This window comes from Antechinus flavipes, chromosome 4, assembly GCF_016432865.1.
Source record: "Antechinus flavipes isolate AdamAnt ecotype Samford, QLD, Australia chromosome 4, AdamAnt_v2, whole genome shotgun sequence".
NCBI lineage: Eukaryota > Metazoa > Chordata > Mammalia > Dasyuromorphia > Dasyuridae > Antechinus > Antechinus flavipes.
The window spans coordinates 111027076-111054060 of record NC_067401.1 but is presented as its reverse complement, the minus strand read 5'-3'; the positions used below and the strand labels follow the sequence as shown (position 1 = coordinate 111054060).

Genomic DNA, 26985 nt, shown 5'->3' with positions numbered 1-26985 from the left:
AGCAGGCTTTTTATTTTTAATATCATGATATTGTAGAAGTTATTTGTTGTCCTTGGATTAGAGATACCTGCAGCTTTTTCTAAATGGTTGTTTTAACCCTGCTGCTTTAGAGTAGATAAAGATACAAAAAAGATACAAAAGGGGAACTAGGTGTTAAAAGTGGATGATAAGAATATGGGGCCTGGGGATGCAAAAAGTCAAAAACTGTGCCTGCCTTCAATGAGTTTACAATCTAATGAGAGGATAATTTACAGCTAGAATTGAACTATCCCAGAGGGTAAAGTCAAATGCTGGAATTCCAGAGAGAAGTTGAGTTAGACTGGATGCTCCAGATTGGGCTAGTTGGCCCCTCCTAGAAGTCCTTTCCAATTTGGGTTCAATAATCTCCCCTAATCACTAAGGTCTCTTCCAACTTGCACAATCTCTGACTCGGTGATACAGGCAACTCAATGTCTGCCACATAATGACTGAAAGTATAACTGATGACGCCCTATTCATTTTATAGGCTCAAGTGAGAGGACACATAAAGCATTTTGCAAATCTTAAAGTGCTATAGAAATGCTAGCTATTATTGTTGTTGCTGAGTCATGTCTGACTCTCCATGATCCCATTTGGGACTTTCTTGGCAAAGATACGGTAGTGATTTGCCATTTCCTTCTCCAGATTATTTTACAGGAGAGGAAACTGAGGCAAACAAGATTAAACAAGTTACTTAGGTGAACAGACAAATGTGAATTTAGTGTTTGAGTCTTGGGAATGAAGAAGGGTAATGAAAAAAACCTTGTTGTCAACATGTTTTAGATTGAATGTCATTGTTCAGTCACTTCAGTCATGTGCAACTAACTCTTTGTGACCCTGTTTGGAATATCCTTTTATTTAATTATTATTATTTTTAATTATACATGTATATTCATTTTTTTTACATATTTCCATATATTCATGTTGGAGAAAAACAATCAGTACAAAAAAGAAAAACCACAAGAAAAAAATTAAGGAAAAAAAGCGAAAATAGTATGTTTCAACCTGCATTGAGTTTTCATAGCTCTCTCTCTCTGGATGTGGATGACATTTTCCAATCAAAGTTTATTGGAATTGCTGTGGATCACGAAAGAGCTAAGTCTATTATAGTTGATCATCATACAATCTTGTTGCTATGTATAATGTTTTCCTGGTTCTGTTTGCTTCACTCAGCGTCAGTTCATGTAAATGGTTCCAGACTTTCTAAAATCAACTTATTCATCAATTCGTACAGAACAGTGATATTCCATAATATTCATATACCACAATTTAGTCAGCCATTCCCCAACTGATGGGCATCCACTCAGTTTCTAGTTCTTCTTACACATACCTTACTCCCCTCAAGTATCTTACAGTCTATTAACACTGACCTCTTTGCCATTGTTCCTCATGAAAATAATTCCAGAATTTTTATTGGCTATCTTTCATACCTGCAGTTCTCTCCCTCATTATCTCCATCTCCTGTTTTTCTTGGCTCCTTTCAAGTCTCAGCTAAAGTTCAACTTCTGTAAAGTCTTTCCTAGTGCTTCTTAATCTTCATGCTTTATCTCCTAGATTATCATCTCTTAGATTATATTACTTTGTAAATATCTTTCTGGTAATGGTTGTTTTCATGTTCTTCCCCATTAGCCTGTGAGCTCCTGGAAATCAGGCCCTGTTTTAGGCCTTTTCCTCTCCAGGTTTAACTCCATGATTGGCAAATAGTAGGCACTTCAATCATTATTGACTTGACCAGATGTTCAAGTCCCACAAATTGGATGTATGGTATGGTATAAAGAATACTGGATTTACAGTTCCAATGGAGCAGGAATGAATTGAACCAGCTACCCCAGTGAAAGAACTCTGGGAGATGACTAAGAACCATTACATAGAATTCCCAATCCCTCTATTTTTGTCTGCCTGCATTTTTGATTACCTTCACAGGCTAATTGTACACTACTTCATCGTCTGATTCTTTTTGTACAGCAAAATAACTGTTTGGACATGTATACTTATTTTGTATTTAATTTATACTTTAACATATTTAACATGTATTGGTCAACCTGCCATCTGAGGGAGGGCGTGGGAGAGAAGGAGGGGAAAAGTTGGAACAAAAGGTTTGGCAATTGTCAATGCTATAAAATTACCCATGCATATAACTTCTAAATAAAAAGCTATAATAATAATTTTACAAAATCAAAATAGATCAATAAAATATATTTAAGCTGTTACAAAGTTAAGAAAAATAAATATTATTGACTTGGTAAAAATATGAAAAAAATACTGGATTTAGAGTCAGGCACTATAGGTCTGGGTCATGGATCATAGACTTTCTGACTGATCTAGCTCTACCTTCATGTCTCTAGGATCATTTCTCATTTGTAAAATAAGGGGATTAATTTATGTGATCTCTCAATCTATAATGCTATATCTATATACTAGAGAACAGAGATAATAACCATCCCTCTGGTATCTGAATGAGGCCTATGAGTCCATACTAAGAATAATGTTTTTAAATGCTTAAAATGAAATCCATAAGATTATAAAGGAAACCAATTATATTGAAATATAGTTATAGGGGTAGCCAGATAGTGCAGTGGATAGGGCACTGGTCCTGAAGTCAGGAGGATCTGAATTCTTATCTGGCCTCAGATACTTACTACTTTGTCATCCTGGCAAGTCACTTAACCCTGATTGCCTCCCTTTCCCCCCCAAGAAAACAAAACCAAGCAGATATACAGTTATAATTTGTCTAAGTTTATGGATCCCAGGTTAAGTATTTCTGCTATAGACTATAGTGCTTGCTTCTAAGATTATGATCTTAAATAATTTGCCTAAGGTCACAAAGAACTATGATAATACTATATTTATTCATTTCCTATCTTGTGCTAGACAGTTGGAATAGAAAGAGAAAAAAATTTCTTTGATGTTAAGAAACCTCTCTCTGGAAAAATAACAGAGAGAGATAAACAGGAAAGAAATGGAGAAAGAGATAGAGACAGAGGGAAACAAAGAGAATAAATACAAAATAAATACAAGTATATCCCCATCCCCCTGGGCTACTTTACCAACTTAACAATTATGAGTTTTTAGGTTGGGTTCCCACAGTCAAACTGCCCTGAAGTTTCAAGGTATTTTGAGTATAAAAGACTCCTACTATCATAGCTCCCAAGCCCCTACCAGTGAGCTTGTCTTTAACAGTCAGCCAGTAGATACATGAACTTAAAGGAAAGCATTTATTAAGATTACAGTTAGAAGAGTAGCTATTTTTCCCAAAAATATGAAATACATTCTCCCACAAATACAGATATTATCAGAGGGCAACAACGCAGAATACAGTGGTAATGAGTTCTCAAGTTGCTTCTCGCTGGGTAAAAAGTGTGTTTCCTAGAATCTTCTTCTCTTTATAGCTTAAATATTGACTACCAAGCCTAAATTACTCTTAAATCCACAGTAAGCTTTTTTTTTCTGATATCAAATGTATCATTCCTTGAAACAGCTTTCTGCTCTAGATTTTGCTTATGTTCCTTCCTTTTTAGAGATTGAAACTTTCAGAACTTTTTTAATGGATCCTGTATATCCTACTGATAGAGTAGTTCCACCGAAAAGCACCAACGTCTTTGGGAGAGAGATGTCCTCTCTCTTTCTTCCTCTCCTTTCTTCACCAAGAAGTTATATTTGATTCCACACGATGACCAAAAGTGTGGCCAGTTTTCAATTTGTCGATGGTAGTTGTCCATTCTAATTCAATCAAGGACATTTTTCTCTTTTTTATAGAGATGTAGGGCTTACACAAATCCTCTTTAATATGCATCTTACTTTCTGGGATTACATCCTAGACTGGAAGATTGGTGAGAGATTTCTCTATATAGGGTAATTTAAGGAGAAAGAATACTGAGAAAGGTTTCATATAGAAAGTGAACTTAATTCTGAAGGAAGCAAGTTATTCTACTGCTCTGAGATGAGAAGGAAGTGAATCATGGACATAGGGGACAACCTATGCTAATGCAGAGTGATGGAAGATGTACAAGGTGATGATATTCATGTGATGAGAAGAGGCATTTGAAAGCACATAGTATAATCCTGAAACATTATATCAGTGTAAGTTTTTTTCATTATTCTCTGGATTGTCTCGCCTCAAAGACATTTAGAGTGCCCTAAGAACTGGGAATGTTTGTGTCTTTGAGCATCATCTTTCAAGTGTGCTTCCTTACAAGGTCTCTGCAGAATCTTCCAGTGTCAGTCCAGGGGTGCCTGTAAAGGTCTTTTAAGAAACTTTTTCAAACCTTCTGTCTGTACAATGGAAATAAACGTCTACGATGCTAACAAAACCAGCTCCATTTAGATGGCAGTTTAATAAAAAATCCTTCTGCACAATAACCCAATGACACAAATATTGTAGTCATTATTATCCCCACCTTACACATTGTGGAAACAGGCTGAAAGGGGGAAAGGGATGTGCCCAACCTAGAGAGCCAGTAAAAAGAGGCATTGGAATTTGAATGCAGTTTTCTGTTTCTAAGTCTAGGATTCTTTCCACTACACCAAACATATTCATAGCCTTAAGGACACCCCTTTAAGAAGCCCAAAGACAGCTGAGTGCAGATCCAAACCCTTCCCTAGTCTAGGTTATTTCTCCACTAAAGCTATTTGCTCACCCAACCTCCCTGGGAGTAGTGATATAGAGCTCAGAAATATCTTATTTTAAGCTAGAAGGGACTTTTAGAGATCATCTAATTTAACCCCTCAATTTGCAGCTGAGGAAATTCTGTTCCAGAGAGGAGAAAGGAAGAAAGGATTTATCTAAAAGAAATGATTTATCACAAGAAGTCAGTTAGCAATCCTAAAACTAAGAGACATGACAGAAGTTTTCAATTTATCTTTCACATCTGTCTGTCTGCTTCTATCTCCTCTCTCTCTCTCTCTCTCTCTCTCTCTCTCTCTCTCTCTCTCTCTCACACACACACACACACACACACACACACACACACACACACACATACCCTAGAAACAGCCCTGGACATCACATAGTTCCCAAGGCAGATAATCAAACTAATCTCTAATAATCATATCTAGGTACCATAAGTGGAGCTGTCAAGTGGCTCAGTAGATAGAGTGCTGTTCTTGAAGTCAGGAAGACTCATCTTCAAATTTGGCCTTATTAGCTGTTAACCCTGGATGAGTCACTTAACCTGTTTGCCTCAGTTCCTCATCTGTAAAATGAGCTGGGAGAAAGAAATGGTGGATCACTTCAATATTTTTGTCAAGAACACTTCAACTGGAGTCACAAAAAGTTGCAGATAACTGAAATAATTGAACAACAGCAAAAGTAATCTAATAAGGCATAATTATAATTATCACAGTGATATAAGGGAACACGATTTGTGGTGCCAGTGACTTTAAAAACATTTAGATCATCTTCATTTTCAAATGTCTTTGCCATTGCCAGTGAACAATGAGAAATTGCCCTTGTAACAATGAATAAAAAAGAAAGAGGGGGAGAAAACCAATTCAGCAAAATTAACTGAGTCTGACAGTATGTGTAATGTTCTGTATGCACAGTACCCTGCCACTGCAAAGATGGAAGAGAGGGCTTTGATGATATTTGATACCAAATTCAGACTGAGGTGGTGGGCAGTACCCAGGGCCTCTCACTCCTGTTATCTGACTCCAAGCCTCCTTCTTTCCTTCCTTCCCAGAGATATCCCCAACCAGTCCCAGAAAGAACCAAGAGTTTGATTGGGTGGCTTGTGCTCTTTCTTTGGCATGAGGAAGAAACTGGCTGTGTGAGAAGGAGGCATCACATTGCCTGCTGCTCCCCCCCCTTATGTTTCAGCAATAGTTAACTCCTGCCCCTCCTTTCCCCTCCTTCCTCCCACTACCTGCTCTCCATAAGACTGTAGTTTCTATAGAGATCAGATTTTTAAGTAGTGGAGGAAAGGGGAAGGATGCAAAAGAAATGAGAGTGACCAAATGCAACAAAGTACAGGGTAGACATGAAGGACTCTATACCCTTCTACAGTTTTCTTTCTACATGTGTCATATTCTTTACCTCTCTTCTTTCCACATGATCCTCTCTCTCTTTAACTCCCTAGTTCTTTCTATAGGATACTTTTTATATCTCTACATCAGAAAAATCATATACATATATCATATACATCAGAAATGTAGACATATTCATTCTTCCTCCCTCTCTGATTTAAAAAATTTCTCTCAATTCCCCTAAAGCAGAGTGTCCTTCCTGGAAAACTCTTATAGCTATTCATTCATACACAGCTAATTCAGATACTCTGAGAGAACAGGAGATTAGCCAAAAAATGGAACCCAATCCCTAAGACCTTTCTGGTCATTCAACTTTTTTTCTGTGTGTTGACTCCTTTCTTTTGCTTCCTGCTTTTTTTTTTTTTTTAAACTATTATTTCAAACTTCTTAGTCTAAAAAAGAACCTCAAGATAAAAGAAAATGTGTGTGTGGCCCTGGAAAGGAAGACTCAGATATAGAAATTGAGTTTTAGAACATTTACAAAGCAGCCCCATGGAATCCACAGCCTATAACAGGCTTAGATAAATACATCACTATGAACAAAAGTCACTTGACCCAAGTCTCATTGTTCTGGGCAAGAGAGAGAGATATGAGCTATATAAAAATATAGTTAGATGAATCCATAGTTGACTGAATGATCAGACGCAGAGTATTGCTTAGTGAATAGATAACTTGAAGGGAGTTAATGTTTTTACCAATGTTTTACCAATTTAGAGATGATATAAAATTGGACGGAATCAGTATTCCAGAAAAAAAAAAGTCACAACAAACTAGAACAATAAGGCAAATATGATGAGATGAAATGTATTAGAATAAAGCAAAGTCTTGAATTGAGGGTTCAAAAAATCAACTACACTGAGTACAAGACCACAAGGCTTTTGGGGTGGGTGGATGGGGACAGGAGAAGGGAAAAGCACACTGTGAGACAGAAATTTCTATTAGAAAGAACTCAATTTGTGAATCAATATTGCTACAGGTAGTTGGAAACAAATGTAATCTTAAATTTTATAATAGAGATTTGGTGTTCAGAATATTACCTTCCAAGTCATACCATTGCACTGCTGGGCAGTTCTAATTGTTAGAAAGTTCTTACTCACTCTGAGCAAAAATCCGCTTTCTTCCAACTTTTATCTACTTAACCTAGCTTTCCCTTGCTGAGACAGATAAAAAATACATCTAATTCCAATTCCATTTGACAGCTCTTTGAATACTTGAAGTCAGCTATCATATCTCACCTGTCTTTTCTTCTCCAGGCTAAACTTTAACAAATCCTTATATTTATTGAAGTTTCAATTTCTCTCAACATCTTGATCTTTTTCTCTAGTGAAACTTCATCTGCAGGGGAGAGTTAGGAGACAATGGATTGATCAATTCTCCTGATGAAGGAATGACTCCTCTATTTATCAGTGGTAGGTTCTCTCTGAAAGACAGAACAGAACTGAGGTTGGGAGTCCCAAGTTCTGCTTATAACTTGCTAATAACTTGCTCTGTGGACCCTGAATGATTATTTCACTTCTCTGCCTTTTGTTCTGAGCAATAAAGGAGTTGGTTTTTATGGTCTCTAAGGACCTCTACTCCTTAAAATTTTGTCCTAGTCAAAGAGCTTCACTGGTATAAGGGTGTCATCAGAAAGTGTTCTTTCATGTTCCCATGATTCTATGATTGCAGTGGGGATAAGAACTCTGACTTTCAATTTCGTTTTCTTTCTCCTGGATCACACTACCTTAGGAGAAGCTGAGGTTGATAACTTCTCAAGTGTTAGGGGGTGGATTTAGCTCACTCTCCTTGGTTTCTCCTCCCCCACGTAGTGAGTAGGTAGGTAGGAAGGAAGAAAAGTGATTGTTTACATCCCTTAGATAAACTAAACTGGTTTCTCATCAATATTTTTCTATTTCAAAAACTTTTAGGAATTTATGGGGTTCTACAAAGGGTCTCCTCCCCTTCCCACCTGGGATGTGACCTGTGAACAGGAATGAGGATGAAGGAGGTCCACAACTCGGAGAGACAAAGGAGCGAGTGATACGGGGTTCTGGCACCCCTTATAGCCTGGCACCATGCCCTTGGTCCCCTAGGGAGCCTAGTCTGCCTTAGCAGGGGGAAAACTGGTGAAAGGGCAGCACGGATAGTATATCAGGGGGCAAGGGAAGGCAAGAAAAGGAAAGCTCCAGAGGAGAAGCTTCCAAAGAGAGAGTAGCAAAATCCAGGGGACATAACAGGGAGGGATTTTTCAACCTAATATTAGGCATATAGGAGGAACTAGATAGGAACTTGTTGAACTGTCCAACTCTAAAATTCCAAAAGTTGCAGGTGGATCTGGGAAACCACAGCAGGGGTTGGATACCAGTGCAGTCTGGGAGGCTGGGAGCACTTGGGCATTGGTGCATGGCAAGGGGCACACTGCCCTTCACCTCCTTCTCACTGGCATGCGATTGGGACACTGCTGCTCCAGCCCAGTGACCGGTGCTGGCCCGGCCATGCTGAGGTGTTTTAGGTGCTGCCCGGGGCCCTTCAACTCGTGCCTTCACCACCCCAAAACCGCAGGGCCCTCGGGCAAGGGAGCGCAATCCGGGAAGTAAAGGGTGCCCCAGACTGGCAGCCTCCCATCCAGGTCTGGCTGTCCCCGGTTCACTGGGAAATTCAACGGACCAGACATTTTACTCTGTATCCAGGGCCCTCTTCTAAAGCCCTGAGAGGAGACGATGAAGCCGGTGTACCTGGCTGAGAAGTGCTAGCCTCCCTCTCTCCCAGGATTTCTCCTGGGAAATCCTGAGTCAGACTCAGACAGACTGACAACTCAGACAGTTGCTTGTCCCCTCCACCCCCCAAACAAAACAAAACGAAACAAAACAAAAACCCGACACTCACACATACACAAAACCACTAAGCATAAACCTTAGCCCGGGGGAGGGGGAGGCAGCTTATAGGAGCTGCCCACGTCATTGCGGTGAGAGGTCACTGCGGTGAAAGACGGCGGGCTGGGTGGCGGCAGCTAGGGTGATGGCCAGGGGCGCTGGGAGGGAGGCTCCGCCCATGTCTCCATCTGTCTTGCTCTCAGCTTCTCTCTTGGCTGGTCTCCCTGTGTGTTTCTCTAGCTGCCAATCTTCCCATCAAAGTGCCTCTCTGTCCACCAGGAATAGCCTGGGCTCAGGCATGGGGGCGGGGATTAGGTTAAAGGATGGGGAGGGGGGGGGTGATTAGGTGAAGACCCCCCCCCCAGTTCAGACTAGCCTTTCTTGTGAACTGTATCTCTGCTTAATTGTCAGGGTTCTCTTCCAGCTTCCACAGGGAGCAGAAAAGGGGTGCACCCCCAGATTCTCTGAATTTTCAGTTTTGCCCCTACCCCAACCCTCTCGGCAATTAGCACTGGCTAGGCGAGCAGCCGCTTTGGCCCAACAGAGCTAAGGCGAGTCCAAACTCGTGCCGAGTGTGGAGCAGCGGAGCCCGAAGACCTCACACATCACCCCCCACTCCCACCCCAACTTTGCTCTTTCGCTCCCTCCTCGTAGTCAGGACATTCCGAGTCGAAAAAAATAGAAGTGCAGGGAGTGGGGAAAGGGCAGAAGAACGTGGAGGGGGAACCTGCGAGCCCACTTGCCCTTGCCGCGTGCGTGCTCAGCCCCACGGACCAAGAGCCCGCATCGCTCAAGGAGACTTTGGCCCCGGGAACGTGGACAGGCAGGGTCGCTGCCCCAGACTCGCCACGAGGTAAACAAGGCGGAGCTGGAGCCCAAGAAAAGAGAAAGGCGCGGGGTGGAGTGTGTATGTGTGTGGGTGTGGGGGTGTCTGTGTCACGAGGAGTGGGCGTGGGCAGTTTAGGGTCAGACTCTGCTTCAGTTTCTGGACCCGGTTCCTGCACCTCCGGCCCCAACTAGGAATAGGGGCCTGGCCCCTCCCCACCCCCTCCTCAGCGCTGGACTCCAAGAGCGTAATTACAGGGGCAGTGGCCAGCCTGACCGTAAAGGGGGGTGGATGAGATTGCAAGGGCGCTGGAGCCGAGTGGGAAAGGGAGCGGATCAGGATGGGGTTACAGTCTCGGACGCCCCGTCGTCTCGTCTCTCCCCGCAGGACACGCAGACAGGCAGGCCCACGTGCGGGCCCCACGCTGACACGCCGTGAGCGCTCTGTCCCCGCGGGGAGCAGGGAGCGAGACAGACCTGGCCCCGTGACTGTGACTGAGGCGTAAACAACCCCCCCCCCCTTCCTCCCAGATACGGGGAGAGGGAGACTCATGATGGAATTGGTTTAAAGCCACAGGGGGAGGTAGACGCCAGACACCAAGAGAAACACTGATATGAGACCACACACAGATAGTTCTGTACGGTCACCCAGTTAGGTACATGTATGTATGACATTCCCCAGGAAGAGAACACCCAAACGACATTGCACCTTGGAAACTGCCATTAACTTCTGTTCCAGTCTCAGCCATTCTCACTCATTCGCATGGACATGCGCTCACAAGCTGTTATCTTCCTCTATCAGACCTTTGCATTCATAATCCAGGTGCATACACATTTCCGTGCAAACACAAAATTAACACAACTGCAAGTCAAACATTTGCACATAAATACACACGTACGTGAGGACACACAAAACATGCCAGAGGGACCGGCATATACAAGCACTCTCATCACGTTAACAATCACTATTGTAGTGAGACAACCATACACATTCGCACAGGAATATGCACATCCCGTTCTTAGCCCGATGGCCGCACAATAGGTGCTTAATCAATGCTGAAGACTGACACCGAAAATGAACACACATTCTGGCTCCTGATCGTAAGGCGCGCATACACGTACACACAATTCCTGGCATTTTAGGGATGACACAATCCCTTACACAAAGCCAACATTGACAAACCTAAGAAAAACAAACAACTTAGTGTGAGAGAAGCCAGGAGGAGCGGTGACCCGGACAGAGTCCGGGACTGGGGGGAGGGAAAGGGAAGGGAAAGAGAGAAAATTAGGTAAGGAGAGATATGGAAAGGAGGAAAAGGGAGAAAAAGAAGTAAGGAGGGAAAGGGAGAAAAAGTTAAGGAGGGAAAAGGAGAAAAAGAGTTAAGGAGAGATATGGAAAGGAGGAAAAGGGAGAAAATAAGGTAAGGAAGGATGTGGAAAGGAGGGAAAGGGAGAAAAAAGATAAGGAGGGATGTGGAAAGGAGGGAAAGGGAGAAAATAAGGTAAGGAAGGATGTGGAAAGAAGGGAAAAGGAGAAAAAGAGATAAGGAGGGATGTGGAAAGGAGGGAAAGGGAGAAAATAAGGTAAGGAAGGATGTGGAAAGAAGGGAAAAGGAGAAAAAGAGATAAGGAGGGATGTGGAAAGGGGGAAAGGGAGAAAAAGAGATAAGGAGGGATGTGGAAAGGGGGGAATGAGGTAAGGAGGGATGTGGAAAGGAGGGAAAGAGAGAAAAAGAGATAAGGAGGGATGTGGAAAGGAGGAAAAAGGAGAAAAAGAGATAAGGAGGGATGTGGAAAGGAGGGAAAAGGAGAAAAAGAGATAAGGAGAGATGTGGAAAGGGGGGAATGAGGTAAGGAGGGATGTGGAAAGGAGGGAAAGAGAGAAAAAAAAGATAAGGAGGAATGTAGAAAGGAGCATTTAACCAAGCCTAAAAGTTCTGGAGTTGTCATTTATTACACATCACATCTATGGCCAGTCCCAAAACAAAGTTGCCCAGAGACCCCAGCTTAAACAAAGCCTCCGTTTCCAGACACAAGCGAGCACACAGATGTGTTCAAGCTCACACACACACACACACACACACACACACACACCCCTCACAACAAAACACAAGCATTTGCCTCTGAGATAGTCTCTCACACACATCAAGATTTATCAGACACAGAAACGCAGAAATACAAGATACAAACCCACAAAGACAAACAAATACTGAAACATTCGGAGCTTCAGAGGCACACTGTGACCCCCACATTCCCCAACACACGCGCGCGCGCGCGCACACACAGAAACGCGCGCGCGCGCCAGCTCCTCAGGTTTCTCTCTTCTCCCCTGGGCCAGGAGCGCGGGGCGGGGCGGGGCGGGGCGGGGCGGGGCCGGCCCAAAAGGCGGAGCCGTGGGGCTACAAGGCCAGAGTAGTTAGCGCGTTCCTGGACTGCAGCCACAGGGAAGCACCCGAGCTCCGGACTCTTGAGAGATTCCCCCCACTCTCTCCATCCCCAGCCCGAGCTGGCCCAGTCTGGTCCGGCCCGGCCCGGCTAGGCGCCACGTTATGGAGTTACTGTGGGTTCCCCTCTTGGGCTTATGTTGCAGTTTGGCCTCCGCTGACCGACACACCGTCTTCTGGAACAGCTCAAACCCCAAGTAAGCTTTCCCCAGCCTTCCCCCAACCCTACTACTGGGGCGCCCTGACTGACACTGCCCCGGCAGATGCAATCGCAGAGAATTCACAGCTTCTCTCCCAGATTCCGGGGGGTTGTGAAAGGGAGGCGAGAGGGCGTGCGTTTGTGATTCCTTCCCCTTCTCTTGTACCCCTTCAGGGAACATCCCTCTCCCCCTCCTCCCGCCCCCCACCACCTTACTTTTCCTGTGCTTTCCTGCTGCCTTTGAGTACTCCTAAGACTTTATAAAACCAGGGAGTCTAGGTCCCTGTCACCTTCCCTCCCCACTCCACGGTCACTACCCCTCGTGAAATGAACACCATCTTACCCAATCCTTTCTCTGTACCTTTGGACCCTCTACCCAAATACTCCCAAAGTGCTTCCTTACTCGTAATTTAGATGCTCTCCTTGAAACCTGGCACAGAGCAGTTTGTTGTCAGAGGAAAGTGTTCTATGCTCAAGATGGGCTGGGAACGTGGCCAAAATGGAGCACATATCATCTACTGAGACCTGAAATGGGGTGTGAGTGATAAACACTGGATTCAGCTTGGCCAAAGATTGGTGGGTGATGGTTTTGCAGAGTTAGGATTAGGGAAAATTCCTGGGAAGACAAAGATTTCTGAAGGGTACCCGTGGGTTAGGGAGGGCAAGACCCAGGCACTAATATCAGGAAAGAGTTAAAATGGGTGGGAAGGAGTTAATTCTTGGGACTGGTTTGAAGCTAGGAGGCAAATGGTACTGGGAGGGACTGGAGATGTCGGCTCCTTTGTTCCTGTCTGAGAGTCCTTAGAAATTGTGGGAACTGTGTTTGGGGGAAAAGTGGAAGGCAGGGAGCAGAGAAGTGGGCATGGGCTGGGGCTACTGTCCCTAGAATCTGGTCAGTGCTTTTAAGTTCCACTCATTTCAACACAGCCTGTTTCCTCCAATCCTGTATTATGGGGAGGTCCCCAGCCTGTTGTCATCCCAGAAGGGCAATGCCCTCTTGCTCAGGGCCACTAGCTCAGCCTGCCCTTTACCTCCTTCCTTTCCCAGGATTTACTCTCCTGACCTGGTCTTGCCACAGTAGGAGAGTACAAAATCTTTGTTTATGCCCAGTGCCAGGTGCTGGGGGGAGGGGGAGCAGGAAACCATTAGCTGGGAGGGGGAGAGCCCTGGCCTTTTCCGTTCCCAAGTTCCCAGGTTTCCTCTCTTTCAGGAAGGAGCCTCTTCCTTGCCAACCTCCCCCCCTTTCTCCTCCCCCCCATTTCCCAGAAGGAGAGTAATAGTGAAATCAAAGAATTTCCCAATCCAGGGAGAGTGAATGAGGGGTGCCAGAGTCAAGCTGAGCTTTTGCCCCTGTCCATCTCACCCAGAAGATGAAACCTATTTTGAATCTACATGGATTCTAGATTCCAGATTCTAGGCCAGAAGGTGGGCCCCGAAGAAGCAAGAGTAGGTTGATGTTGAGGCTGGCCCAGCTTGGAACCAGTTGAGATATTTATGAGAGATGGACAATCAAGAGGCTTCTATTAGTAATTATTGGCAGTGGGCAGCATTCTCCAGCAGTTTGGGAAGGAAACGGCCTTGATCTGAAGTAGCACATGCTGCTTTGGCCTTGAGCAGGAGTCTGAGGCCCTGCAGTGCAATGGTTACACAGGCTTTCCCCTTTGCCCTTGCGGGTGCCCAAGCATGGATGGACAAGTTGACCCCCACCAGGTTGTTAAGCGGAGAACAGCCACCTTGGCACATCTCACAGGCTCTGGGGGGCGCTGGGGCTGGGGCTCGTGGTGGAGGCGGTGAGGGAGTGAGTCAGTGCTTGTCATGGGGAGAGGGAGAGAGACGCCAGCCCCAGAGCTGAAATACCTGTTCTGAAATGGCTTCTCTGTTTATCTCTCCAGAGAGGAATTTTAAAAGCCTCTCTCTCTTTCTTCCCCGAGGTGGGGGAAGGGCCTGGGAATGCCCAGTCTGTTTGCAGGCAGGGCCCTGCTGGACAGGCTCTTGGCTGGTCTTGGGTGGCTCTGGGCACCCTTGCCCACTTCATTCTCTTTGATATGTCCTGCCCCACTTCCCTGTGCTCCCTGGGCACTGATATGTTCTAGTAGGCAAGACAGATTACTGCCCTTTCTCCAGTTGTGGTGGTGGCTGAAAACATTTTGGAAAGCTGACCAGTTTGAGATGGCTACTCTTCCCACTGGGACCCCACCTGGCCTGGAGCCAGGTGTCTGCGTTTGTGGGAGGAGGGGCAAGTGGGCAGTCAGGCTGGAGCCTGTAAAGCCTGGGGGCAAATGTGGGGAGGGGGAGAAAGGAGGCCAGGAGACCTGTTCCTCCTTGGCAGGAAGCAGAGGGGAGCTGCAGCTAATCAGAAAACTCCAGCATTTCTGGAATTCTCCTCAGGGAACAAAAGTATGGATTTCAGGGACGAGGATATATAGGAGTAAGAAAACATGGAGAGTTTTTTGGGGGAAGGCCTGGTTGGAAGGGATTTTGGAAAAGAGCAAGAGAAGGGAAAGAGGAGAGGTGTTAGATTTAAAAGGCTTTAAAGAGCTTTTGAGATTGCAAGGTGAGCTGGTGGAGGGGATTTTGAGAGATAGTGTATATAAAAAAGATCTGAGCCAGAGTTGGGAGGATATAGGGTATAGGTGAAAGAGCCTTATTTAATGGGTCAGGTACACATCTGTGGGAAGTAGCACTGAACTGGAGAAGGGGCTACAATCACACTGGTGCTTGGAGAGGTTCAGAGGCAACCAGAAGAAGCTATTCTTGCAGTTATTTAATATTTTTATATGTGCCATAATGATTTTAAAGTTCTTTCTCTTTCTGTCTCCCTTCCTTTTTCATTTCCTGTGTCCCTCTTCCTATCTATGTATGTCCATTAGAGGAATAGAAGTAATGGATGTCTCAATAGAATAAGGATACAAATCTTAGTGTAGATTTGGGGGAAATTTTGAAAGCTGATGGGAAGAGGGAAGGGACGACAGGGAGAAATCAGAAATGAAAATTGTATGCTTTTGACCATTTTGGTGTCCTGGGCTTCTTTAGCAGTCTGGTAAACTTTATAGATCCCTTCTCAGGAATGCTTATGAGAGAATATATGATATTGTAAAGGAAATGAGTTATACTGATTATCAGAATGTTAAAAATAGAATTCATGGAACCTAGGTTAACAATCCCTATACTGGGGGCTATTGAGGGAGGAGCTGGGGGAGTGGATAGCTTGTGGGACCTGGAGTCAAAAAGACTCATCTTGGTAAATTCAAATCTAGTCTCAAATGCTAGCTGTGTGATCCTGGGCAAGTCATTTAACCCTGTTTGCCTCAATTCCCTCATCTATAAAATGAACTGGAGAATGAAATAGCAAATCATAGCTGCTAGTATCTTTGCAAGAAAATCCCAAGTATGCTAGGATATACTGCAACATATCCAACATATAAAGGACTGCTTGCCATCTAGGGGAGGGGGTGGAGGGAGGGAGGGAAAAAAAATTGGAACAGAAACGAGTGTCAATATAAAGTAATTATTAAATAAAAATTTAAAAAATTAAAAAAAAAAAAAAAAAAGAAAATCCCAAGTATGATTACAAAGAGATGGATACGACTGAACAACCACAACAACATTGAGAGATTGATATTTGGGGATTTAGTGGAGAGTTATTCAGGGGAGGAAAGTAGAAAATTTAACATTTTCATAGTGAGATTTAGGGGACAAAAACAACTTTTAGAGCTTCCTTTGTGACATTTTTCAGGGCATGGTATAAAACTAGAAAGGGGACATTTAACAGAGATAATAGAGCTATAAAATAATAGATAAAATTAAAAAGCTCAATAGCAATGAAACAATACATAAAACCAGAATGCTTTCCCTCTCACTGGAAGTCTTGAGACTGAGGTTAGATATCTACTTGCTGAGTGTGTTGTAGAAGGAATTCTTTGAGGAATGGTCTTAGATTGCATTTTGTGGCTTAAAAGGAACCTTTTTTGAACTCTACAATTTTACTATTGGATTCAAGCTGACATTTTTTCCTCTGCTCTATGTGCAGATTTCAGAATGAAGACTACACAGTCCATGTCCAACTAAATGATTACTTGGACATCATCTGTCCACATTACGAGGATGAGTCTGTGGCCCCAGATGCCATGGAGCGTTACACACTGTATCTGGTGGAGCATGAGGAATATCAAGAGTGCCAGCCTCAATCCAAAGAACAAGTTCGATGGCAATGTAACCAGCCCAATGCCCGGCATGGTCCTGAGAAGTTATCTGAGAAGTTCCAACGTTTTACCCCCTTTACTCTGGGAAAGGAATTCAAAGAAGGACACAGCTACTACTATATTTGTGAGTCAGCAGACAGACAAATCGGGCTTGTGGGGAGCAAAATGTGGAAAAGCAATAAACGTGAGGCAGGAGAACATCTCTGGGGAGGGAGGGTGGGCTTGGCTAGAGCACGTGAGTATTCTGACCAGGATGAGAATGGAGTGGGCAGCCAGGAATCTGCCTCTAGACCCACTTCCTGGGACTACATTTCTCAAAAATTGCTCAGATTTTACTCTTCAAGCATCAAGGGTCAGGAGTTCCCTGGCAAAACCAGACACCTGTACCAGAGGAGCAGCTCAGCCCGCCCACCTTAGATTAGCTGGATCAAAAGAACGTTTTATGAGGTGTCAGGTACACATTAAAACAGGAAAACAAAAATAATATCACCAAGAGAACAAAGCAAAGTACATATTCTAATCTCGGGGGTAGAACGGATCACAACACTTACATTAACATGTCTTAGGGATCATTTTCTTATTCTGCCTATTTCTTTACACCCTCCCCTTTTCCAGATAAGACAGCACTTTTTATTTTGTTGACCCTTCTCCTCAAAGCTTTACAGCAGGTTATGTTTTTCATGTTCCTACTCTTCCTTATTTGGGGAGTTGGTTTCCAGGATATGAGACTGAAGGCTCAGGAGAACATATACAGATCATTAATACCCAGGCACTTTCATCCATTAAGGAAACTATTAATATCCAAGTATCATCAACAGTCTTAGAGATGCATTTCCTTAGAAGCATTAAGAAAGCCAGGAGCTAGGAAAAACAGGGGACAAATGGGTGGAACCGGGATTTTTCTTTGAAGGGGAGCCCCCCTTCTCACCACAATATGGGTGTCTTTTGCAGCCAAACCCCTCCATCACCATGGCGACCAGTGCCTGAGATTGAAAGTGACTGTTGGTGGCAAAATCAGTGAGTATATGGGCTATTTGTGTTAGTTCTGCTGCCCACCCTCCAATATTATACCACGATGGACTTCATGACATAAGAATAGGTAGAAAAGAGGAAAGAGGCATTAAATCTGAAGTAAAGGGATTTGGATTTTAATTCTCACTTGTTACTTAGTTGCCTCTGAAACATTGGATGTGTACAAGCTCCCTGAACCTCTGTTTACTTAATTGAGAAATAAAGGTTGAATCATGTGATTCTCCAAATTTGAAGGTCTACATCACAGGATAGACACAGGGCTGTTGGTATGGGTAGAAGTTGCTAGGGCTTCCCAGTTCAGAATAGGGGGTCCCTCCTCTCCCTCCCCTTGCCAAATTGCTGTGTCTGCCCTCTCAATCTCCTCTCTTAATGTTTTCCAGCTCACAGCCCCCAGGTGGATGCTAGTTCACAGAATGAGAATCGACTTACAGCAGGTAGGTAGAAAGGGAGGGGTGGGATGAGGCAGAAGAGGGAGGCTCTCACTTGATATGGGCTGGATTAGTGGTAGAAAGAGTGGTACATAAAACCAGAGCAAAGTGACAGGCACCCCTACAGCAGCTGTGTGCTTTCTCACTAAAGGGGTGTCTCTAGCGTGCTCTCTGAGACAATTTGATCTAGTGGAAAGATGGATTCTGAGTGAAAGGCATTTCCTTTCTCTCATGCTTCAGTTTTCCTCATCCTTAAAATTGGGTTAGATTATTTCTAGTATCTATACTATCTCTGAATCTATGATTTTTCTCTCCTTCCTTCCAGATGATCCAAATGTGCAGGTTCTGCATAGTATTGGACACAGTGCTGCCCCTCGGACTTTTCCAATTGCCTGGGTTGTGCTGCTTCTGCCCCTCATACTGCTTCATACTCCCTGAGAGTGAGCATCAATCCCAGCTTTTGAGGACTAGAACTGGGCTGGGGAAAGAGGGGGTAACAGCCCCTTTCCAAGGGAGAAAACTGGAATTCTCTGCCCGAGGAACTCTGGCGTAGTACAAACCTGCCACCCTGGTGGCGTGGGTCAGTATTAGGGGTGCCAGGAAAGATTGGCAGTGCCAACTTGTCCTGCCCCCCTGGTTGAGATGACACAGATCTCTTCATTTCTCCTGTTTTGCCAAAGAACAAGAATCTGAAATTAACCAAGGGCAGCTTCTCCTCTTAGAAGTAGGAAGCTTATGGATGGACCCGGGGGATGCACTCCATGGAAGAACCAGGAGTGCCCAAGATGGAACTCTAAAGGAATAGGAAGAGAAACTGAGCTTTTCATGTGGGAAGGGGAAGATGGGGAGAAGGAAGCATCTTGTGTGCGCCGAGTCTGCCTTCCCTACACACTCACATACAATTCCATCTGTAATGCCATATTGGCAAAAGGTTACAGCTTGGGCTCTCCTAATTCAGAGCCACCCCTCCGGGGGCTATCTCAGAACAATGCCAGGCAGTCAAGGAGGGGCAGTGCCCCAACATGTGCTGTGTAGAAGGGCAGTGCCCATTGTGTGTATGTATATGTATATATATTTGTGTATAAAATCTCTCCCTGGAGAGATTTCTACAATTAAAGTTGTTGTTTTTACATAAGTGCTCTTTGTCAGAATGAAATTATGTATTATATTCTTTGGCCTTCCTCCATCCCTTCAGTGAACAGGTTGAAGACCCTTGTCAGGTTACTTCTCTATCTGCATGGGACCACCTCTTCCTAGCCTGAATGTTTAGAAACTTCTCCTTTTGGAGCAATATGATATAGTGAAAAGGACACTAGATTGGGATTGGGTGATTGGAATCCCAAGGACTGGTTTGTCATTAGCTGAGAGTCTTAGGAAAGTCACTTGAAAGTCATAGCTACTCTGGGCCTTGGTTTTCTCATCTGTAAAAGGAGACGATTGGGTCTTCTGATCATTTTTATAAACTTTGTTTTGTTGCTATATTTTAAGTCCTGAATTGTCTCCCTCTCTGCACTCTATATTAGAGAAGGCTATTTGACACAGATATTGTGTGTGTGTATGTGTGTGTAATGTTAAATATGCATATTTCTCTATCAATTGTTTCTCTGGATGTGGGTAGCATATTCCTTCAAAGGTCTTCTCTTTGATTTGAATATGTACAGTACTCAGAATAATTTAGTTCAGTTTTTTGGACAATATTGCTGTTACTCTATCCAACATTCTCTTGGTTCTGCTCATTTCATTCTTCGTTATTTCATGCAAGTCTTCCCATGTTTTTCTAAAATTAGCCAGCTCATTTCTTACAGTACAAGAGTATTCTATCACAGCGACATAACCACAACTGTGTAACAATTCCCCAGTTGATGAGCCATCCCCCTAATTTCTAGTTCTTTGTCACTTGGGTCATCTGCTTTTTAAGGCTCCTTCAGTTCTTATGTCTATGATTGATCTAGTTGTGAGTGATTAGAAGTCAGTGTTTCTCATCATTTGCTACCATCTCTAAAATTTTCTCCTCTGCAAAATGAGGACCCAGATACTTTCAGCTCCAGCTTGATTGCAGTAGTTCCTTCCATAGTCAAAACGCTTTTGATTTCCAGCCTCTGTTCCTTCTACCCCCAGCCCTTATTTCGTTCTCCAGAAGAGTAGGAGTCCAGTCCATTCATTGAATCACTCTTCCTGAATTCCCACATTTTCTGAGGCAGTTTGTTCTCTTGCCCTTCAGAAACATGAGATTTTTCCTGGGCTCTTCTCCCTTTCCCTTTAGATACTAGAGTAGAGTTGGTCAGAAGCTTGGGTTTATGGGTCTTGGGTGCTCAAAATGCCTAGGGTCTTGGTCCGGGCAGGGAAAGGGTGAATCAACTGTGGCTCGGGGTAACGCCAGTACTATGTATGGTATGTGGGTGGAAACCTCTCTAGTCCCAAGACTGTGTGGGAGGTGGAAAGAGAATTCCAAGCTCAGCAAACTCACTTGCACACTGCAGGTACTTCATCTACAAGGTTTCCAATTGATCAGGTTATACCATTGTACGGTGTGTCAGCTTTAGGGCGGACTCCTCCACCTATGCAGATCATACATCAGCCACTGGGGTGTAATTTCTGTTCCCAATTGCCTCAGAAGCAGAAATGGTTAAGTGACTTGACAACAATCATCTGATTTCCTCCATAATTGGACCCCCAACCTATTACCTAATATTACTCCCCTTCCAGCTCTCCAAACTTTTTAATATCCCCGCCTCCTCTTCACAATCTCACCTCCACTCAAAGTCTTTAGTCCGGGCTGTCCCGGGTCTGGAATGCACACACTTCATCTGCATAGTGCAGATTCCTTTACAAGGGGTTCGGTGAGCCCCCTCCTGCATGGGGCTTAGTCCCCACAGCTGCCAGGACCTTCCCTTACCTCCCTCCACCCCCTGCCCCCAAAACTAACAGGTTTGTAAAGCACTTAGTGCGGTGCCTAGCAAACAGAAGGGGCTTAATAAATGCTTGTTCCCTTTGCTCCTTTATTCAGTATATACTTTGCACATGCCTGATTTCATTTTCGCCTAGCACAGTGCCTGGCGATTGTCGGCTCAGCAGTCCCTCGGGTCTTGACTCTTCATGACCTTGGGGACCAGAGCCCGCAGTACCATCCAGGGTATCTCTTGTCAGAGGTACTAGAATGTCCTTTCCCAGGGGGTAAGTGACTGGCCCAAGCTCACACAACTTTTGTTTTGAACAAGATTGGAACCTGGGACCGTCCTGACTCCAGGCCGGTCCTGAGCCTCCCGGCTGCCTGCGAGGGGCGAAGCGACTTGCCCGGACTCACACAACCAGTGAATGTTGGGCCACACCCGAACCTGGGTTTTCCCGACCCCAGGCCCAGCACGGCACCCACTGAACGGTGCCGGGCGCAAGTAAGAGCCTGATAAATGCTTATTGATGAGTTGATCCGAAGCCCACCCCTCTCTCTCACTGTCTCATCGTTGGAGCATGATGAAGAGATCTAGACTGGGATATTCTCCTTGACAGTCCTAGCCGTGGGAATACGGACAAATGACATCACATCTCTCAGTTACTCTATCTGTAAAATGGGCACGGTACTTGGAGGACACACCTCCCGGGGAGAGGTGAGAACTCCACCAGATAACGTCTGCAAACTACTTTTCGGCCCTTAAGCCGGCCAGCGTCTGCCATTATTGCCGCACACCTGCCACGTGGGAAGCCCCGGGCACTTCCTGGTCTGGACTGCCCGGAGGGAGGGACAGTACAATGTGTTCAGGGAAATGATTCCGCGAGTGGGTGGGGGAAAGGCGAGGTCTCTCGAGCTGGGTGTCAAACCGATCAACAAACATTTAAGGAACTCTTGCTATGTCCGTGCATGGCGGTGTGGGAAGCCCGTCTCCCCGGAGTTCTAGCAGTTGGGGAGGCGGCTGGCAAAGGCCGCCAAAGCGCTGCCGGCCGGGGCCCGTCCCCGATGCGCGGGGCGGGGAGCGGGTCAGGCGCGGTATCGGAAAGGGGGCGGGGCCAGGGTTCCGTAGATTGCTGCTGGGGCGGAGCTCGAGGCGGAGGCGGGGCTCCGAGGATCAGGGAGCCACGCCTGAGAGTTCAGGCCTCTGGCTGGGGCCGAGATGATGGAGGCTGCAGCGGCTCCGGACGCGCTCCTCTCCGGGGCTTGCGTGCTTTTCACCCTCTGCATGTTTTCTACCGGCCTGTGAGAACCGAACCGGGGCTGGGGGCTGGAGCCTAAAAGGTCCCGAGGGGGAAATGAAACCAGGGATGAGGCCCCAGGTCTGGGAACTTAGAGCCCCAAGTTCAAATTCAAGTTCAAGTCCACGACCACCCTCCCCTCAACCACGACCGCGATGTGGTGGGCTCTGTTGCTTCCGGTGTAGGAAGAGGGGGTGGAGCTAAGGATTGGGGGTGGGGCTTAGAGAAGAAATGAGCTGCCTGGAAGGTGAGGATTTGGCTCGACCCTAGTCGGTCCCAGCAGGGGAGGGTTTCCCCCTGGTCCCAGCCCCAGGCCCAGCATCCTTCCTAACCCTCCCATTCCGTTACAGCTCGGACCTCCGGCACATGCAGACCACCCGGAGTGTGAACAATATCCAGTTCCTGCCCTTTCTCACCACGGATGTCAAGTGAGGCTGGCTGGGAAAGGGATTTTGCAAAGCTTTGGGGAGGAGAGGGAGAAACAGGGAGGGGAGGCTTCCAGCTTGTGGCCTTTGGGGTGCTGGGGCTAAAGCAGCCTCTCTCTCTTACTCCTGCCTCACCTGCAGCAACCTAAGCTGGCTGAGTTACGGGCTTCTCAAGGGAGACAAGACGCTCATCGTGGTGAACTCAGTGGGAGCCTTGCTCCAGACTCTCTATATTGTGACATACCTCCGCTACTGTCCCCGAAAGGTAGAGGCTAATCCCATCCCTCAGCCTCTAAGGTCCTGTTGGAGTACTGCCACGCTGGCCAAGCAATGTTAACATTTCCTAGAATTCTCCTTGGGCTCCATCTTACCGCCTTTTCCTGGAGGGCTATCTTAGCTGGGCTCCCTACTTCCTGGAAGCCCTCCTGTATTATATTCCTTTCTCCCTCAGGGTCTGATCCCTAACACTATTCCACAATTGTTGAATTGAATTGCTTCATACTTCCTTAAGCACTGATCCAATTCAATTTAGCATCTATTAACTTTAAGTATCTGCAAGACTGTTTACTAGGTGATTGTGGTAATATAGATGAGAAATGTGGAAGAGGGGATGTCCAGATGCTAATTACCTGGAGGTCACTTCTTTAACAGGTATACATATATGTATACAAATGTAGTGTGTGTGTGTTGCCTATCCATCAGATTTGGGGGCTTCTTAGTTGGCTTTTAACATGTATATTTATTTTAAATATATATGTATATATATGTGTGTGTATGTGCTCCCTATTGATCAGATTTAAGCATATTCCTCATTTTAAATATGTATGTAATATATATTATAAATATGTGTATGTGCTCCCTACCCATCAGATTTAAGCATATTCCTCAAATATATATATATGTAATATATATTATAAATATGTGTGTATGTGCTCCCTATCCATTAGACTTAGGAGTTTCCTGCATGATTCCTTCTTCATTTTATTTCCCCTCAAGTGACTAGGACAAAAATAGAGACTTGGGGATTGCTGAGGTTTGGGGTAACTGACTGGGACTGCTGTCACCCCATTCTTCCTTCCCCCTACAGCGTACTGTCCTTCTGCAAACTGCTGCCCTGCTAGGTCTTCTCCTCTTGGGCTATACCTACTTTCAGCTCCTGGTGCCTGATTGGACTTCCAGGCTGAGGCAGCTGGGCCTCTTCTGTAGCATCTTCACCATCAGCATGTACCTGTCACCCTTGGCTGACCTGGTGGGTTCACTGTGGAGGGAGGGTTAGGAAGGAGTCATGGATGCAAAGGTGCTAGTCTTCCTGTCTGAAAAGGAGTAGATGCTGAAGGAAAGGGAGTGAAGGTGGAGAAGGACACTGGGTTTCAGCAGCACAGAAATAGAGACCCTGGATTGGAATGGGGGAATACAAAAATAAAAGAAATAGTGTCCTCAGATTAGAGGGGGAAATAAACTAATAATAATAAAAAGGAAAAGATTGTAGAATAAGCACTGAATTTGGAGTGAGAACATTGACATTTAAGTTCTGAATCTGCTGATTTCAGCCCCTGTGATATGGAGCAAGGTTTATCAGACTTTTGGTTTTCTTATCTCTAAATTGAAGTCAGGCTAGGTAGTCTCTAAGAACTCTTAAATTCTCAAATCCTTTGGCTCCTATGAATTTTACTGCCTGTTACACTGGAGGTTATGGAGAAAGTGAAATTCCATTACCTAGGTTAGAAAAGAGAAGGTGTTGCATTGAACAGAGGCAGGGGAAAGATGTGGTAACCTTCTTGGGAGGGTATGAAGGGCATTAATGACATCCTACCCCACAGGCCAAGATCATACAGACCAAGTCCACTCAATGCCTGTCCTTCTCCCTCACTGTGGCTACCCTCCTTGCCTCTGCTTCCTGGACTCTCTATGGCCTCCATCTCAGAGACCTCTATATTATGGTGAGCCAGGACAGAAATAGTATTGGGTATACGGAGTGGGAAATCAGCCCTTCACTTTATTTCAACTTCTTGTTTCTTTCCAGGTGCCCAACATACCAGGAATTCTTACTAGCCTGGTTCGCCTGGGGCTTTTCTGGCAATACCCCCAGGTTCAAGAAAAGAACTACAGTCTTCTTCAAACCTAAGGATGGCTGAGGGCATATCATACCTATCTTTTCACCTGTCACCTTGGTGCCAACCTGTTGCCAAAGACTCTTCAGCTATGCCTCCTTGGTTAACCTCTTAAGTCGCGGTGGGGTGGAGTGGAAGAACAGCCTTCTTTGGAAGCAGAGGGACCAAAATTAGAGCTTTTATTTGGGAGGGATTTTCATGTTTATTTTTGAGAGAGATTATTTTTTTAATGTGGGGTTGGGATAATATTTAGTTCCATTCTGTGCCTTATAATAAACTTATCACATACATACCCTTCCTTTGTACTCCTCGGTCTGTTCTCTGTGATTCCATCAAATTGAGAAATAAGGAATTTATCTATAGTCAAGGAAAAGAGGTGACCAGTGGAAATATCAGAATGTAGAGTTAAGGGAAGGATTTCAAAAGTGAGAGGTGAAGAGGAAGGTCTTAAGAGGAAAGCAGAGATTAGAGAAGTTAATTTTGAAGCTAGACTTCAGGACTTCCTAGAAGAATGAGGAAATATCTGAAGGAGTAGGAGAGACTGCAGGGGGTGATTTAACAGTCCTATCCTGGGAAATAATGAAAAGAATCTTATTCCACTTGGACTATGCTATGAGGCCTTCTGGTGATTGATAGAATGAACTCAGGAAGGTTTGTGGCTTAACATACCATACTCAGTGCTGCAAAGGATCCATAGTATTCTTGCCTTTGGTAAAGAAAGCAACCCATCCATTTCTGCTCACGTTCTCCCAAAATACTCCCTAGAGGATTTGCAAAAGGCATTGGAGTCCTTCCTCTAGGCCTTTTAGCTTTTAATGGGTACAACACGGGTGAGCTGCACATCATAAGTAGATTGGACCAGATTAGATGGCCTTTGAGGTCCCTTCTAACTCTACATCTAATGGCCTGAGGAAAGGTTTGTGAACTCCGATGGGGGAAAGCTACACTTTAATTTCCAGTAGCCTTTGGTTTCCTACTATAGTCTTATATATTTTGCTTTATGTATTTAGAAAATTTTTCTTCGAAGGGTCCACAGGCTTTCCCAGATTGCCAAACACATCCATAACTCAGAAAAACTTTAAGAGCCTCAAAACCCCTCAGTGGAAGCAAGCTTTTATAGGGAAATGAGTTTTCCTCCTTCTGCCCCTCCCCATATCCCAGAGTCCTCTCCTCCCCTGCTTTCTCCCCAAGCCCAAGCTTTTTTGTCCAGTGTTTCTCCAACTTCGGTCCAGGTGCCTCAGTCTCCCCAGGCGTGACCCCCCCGCCCCCGAAGAGTTCCAAAGTAATGAAAAAGGCACATTTACTCTTTTAATTTAGCTGGGGAAGGACCCCCGGGGCGGCCCGGGGAATCACAGTTTGAGGCCCTTGCTGGCCAGATCAGCCTGGGCTTCCTGGATCTGCAGGAACAGTTCTTGGGCTGCTTCCTCGCAGTCATTGAAGCTGGCCAGGCGCAAGCCCAGGGTGGCCAGACTGTAGCTGCCCGCGGTGACCAGCAGGTAGACGGGCAAGGGCACTAGCACATCGTGGACTTTTTGACTATATCCCAGGTTGAGCAGGTCCTGCACCAGACACAGCCAGATGAGCATCAGCGCCAGCAGCGTGGACATCCACTGGCCCAGCTTGGTCATGGTCCCTGGTGGGGAGGAAGGAAGTGCGGCTGCAGTGAGCAGCGCAGCCGCGGGGGCCGCGGGGCGCCCCTCTCCCCCCGCCTCCGCCTCCCCCCCCCTTCCGGCTGCGCTCCCCAGCCCTTCACCCACAAACCCCTTTCCCCTCACCTCGCAACTCCTATCGCGGGTAAGAAAGGAAATCCCCTTCCACAATTCTCTACCGAGGCTGTAAATCCAACCAGGAAAGCCGAGCCCTCCGCGCATGCGCCGCTACCTGTGAGGCTTCATGGGACTTGTAGTTTTTTCACGGGGTTTCCGTGAGGCCTGCTGAGACGCGGTACAGAGAGCTCTCCTTCATCTCTGCCATTTTTCTCTACGTCGCTTCATTTCCCCCGTTTGGGTAAAGGGGAAAGAGTACTGTTAGGTAGGAGTGAGAGGACAGTGAGAAGCCATTGCCTCCCTCTTTCCCAGAGCCACTGCAAAAGTCTGATTCCCGTTGCCCCAAAGGAATGAATGAATACAGGAAGAAAGGAAGGGTCCCTGCCCCCTGCCGCTTCCTACAGCCCCAATCCGGCCGGGAGGTGCCTGGGGCACAGAGACCCACCCCCTTCCCCCGCTTCCAGCAAGCCCCTGGCC

At 45.5% G+C, this 26985-nt stretch overlaps 3 protein-coding genes across 8 annotated transcripts; 2 read left to right on the top strand and 1 right to left on the bottom strand.

The window, feature by feature from the left end:
* Window positions 1-12111: 12111 nt before the first annotated feature.
* On the top strand, window positions 12112-19156 carry EFNA1 (ephrin A1). Its single transcript, XM_051993894.1, has 5 exons — window positions 12112-12357; window positions 16390-16685; window positions 17513-17578; window positions 17974-18027; window positions 18347-19156. Exons 1-5 carry the CDS (start codon window positions 12266-12268, stop codon window positions 18457-18459), a joined length of 621 nt encoding a protein of 206 aa, XP_051849854.1. The 5' UTR covers window positions 12112-12265; the 3' UTR covers window positions 18460-19156.
* A 2642-nt stretch (window positions 19157-21798) lies between these two features.
* SLC50A1 (solute carrier family 50 member 1) lies at window positions 21799-25034 on the top strand. Of its 6 annotated transcripts, none has more exons than XM_051993887.1 (6): window positions 22073-22210; window positions 22557-22634; window positions 22773-22896; window positions 23719-23880; window positions 24452-24571; window positions 24655-25034. In XM_051993887.1, exons 1-6 carry the CDS (start codon window positions 22128-22130, stop codon window positions 24754-24756), a joined length of 669 nt encoding a protein of 222 aa, XP_051849847.1. In that variant the 5' UTR covers window positions 22073-22127; the 3' UTR covers window positions 24757-25034. The 6 variants fall into 6 exon arrangements, with proteins under 6 accessions (XP_051849848.1, XP_051849846.1, XP_051849852.1 ...); XM_051993891.1 differs by having other exon boundaries at window positions 22170-22249; XM_051993890.1 differs by having other exon boundaries at window positions 22208-22287.
* Window positions 25035-26036: 1002 nt separating this feature from the next.
* Window positions 26037-26634, bottom strand: DPM3 (dolichyl-phosphate mannosyltransferase subunit 3, regulatory). The gene is made up of 2 exons (XM_051993893.1): window positions 26518-26634; window positions 26037-26375 (listed from the first exon to the last, which is right to left on the bottom strand). The coding sequence occupies exon 2, from the start codon at window positions 26368-26370 to the stop codon at window positions 26092-26094; it is 279 nt and encodes a 92-aa protein (XP_051849853.1). The 5' UTR covers window positions 26371-26375; window positions 26518-26634; the 3' UTR covers window positions 26037-26091.
* Window positions 26635-26985: the final 351 nt, after the last annotated feature.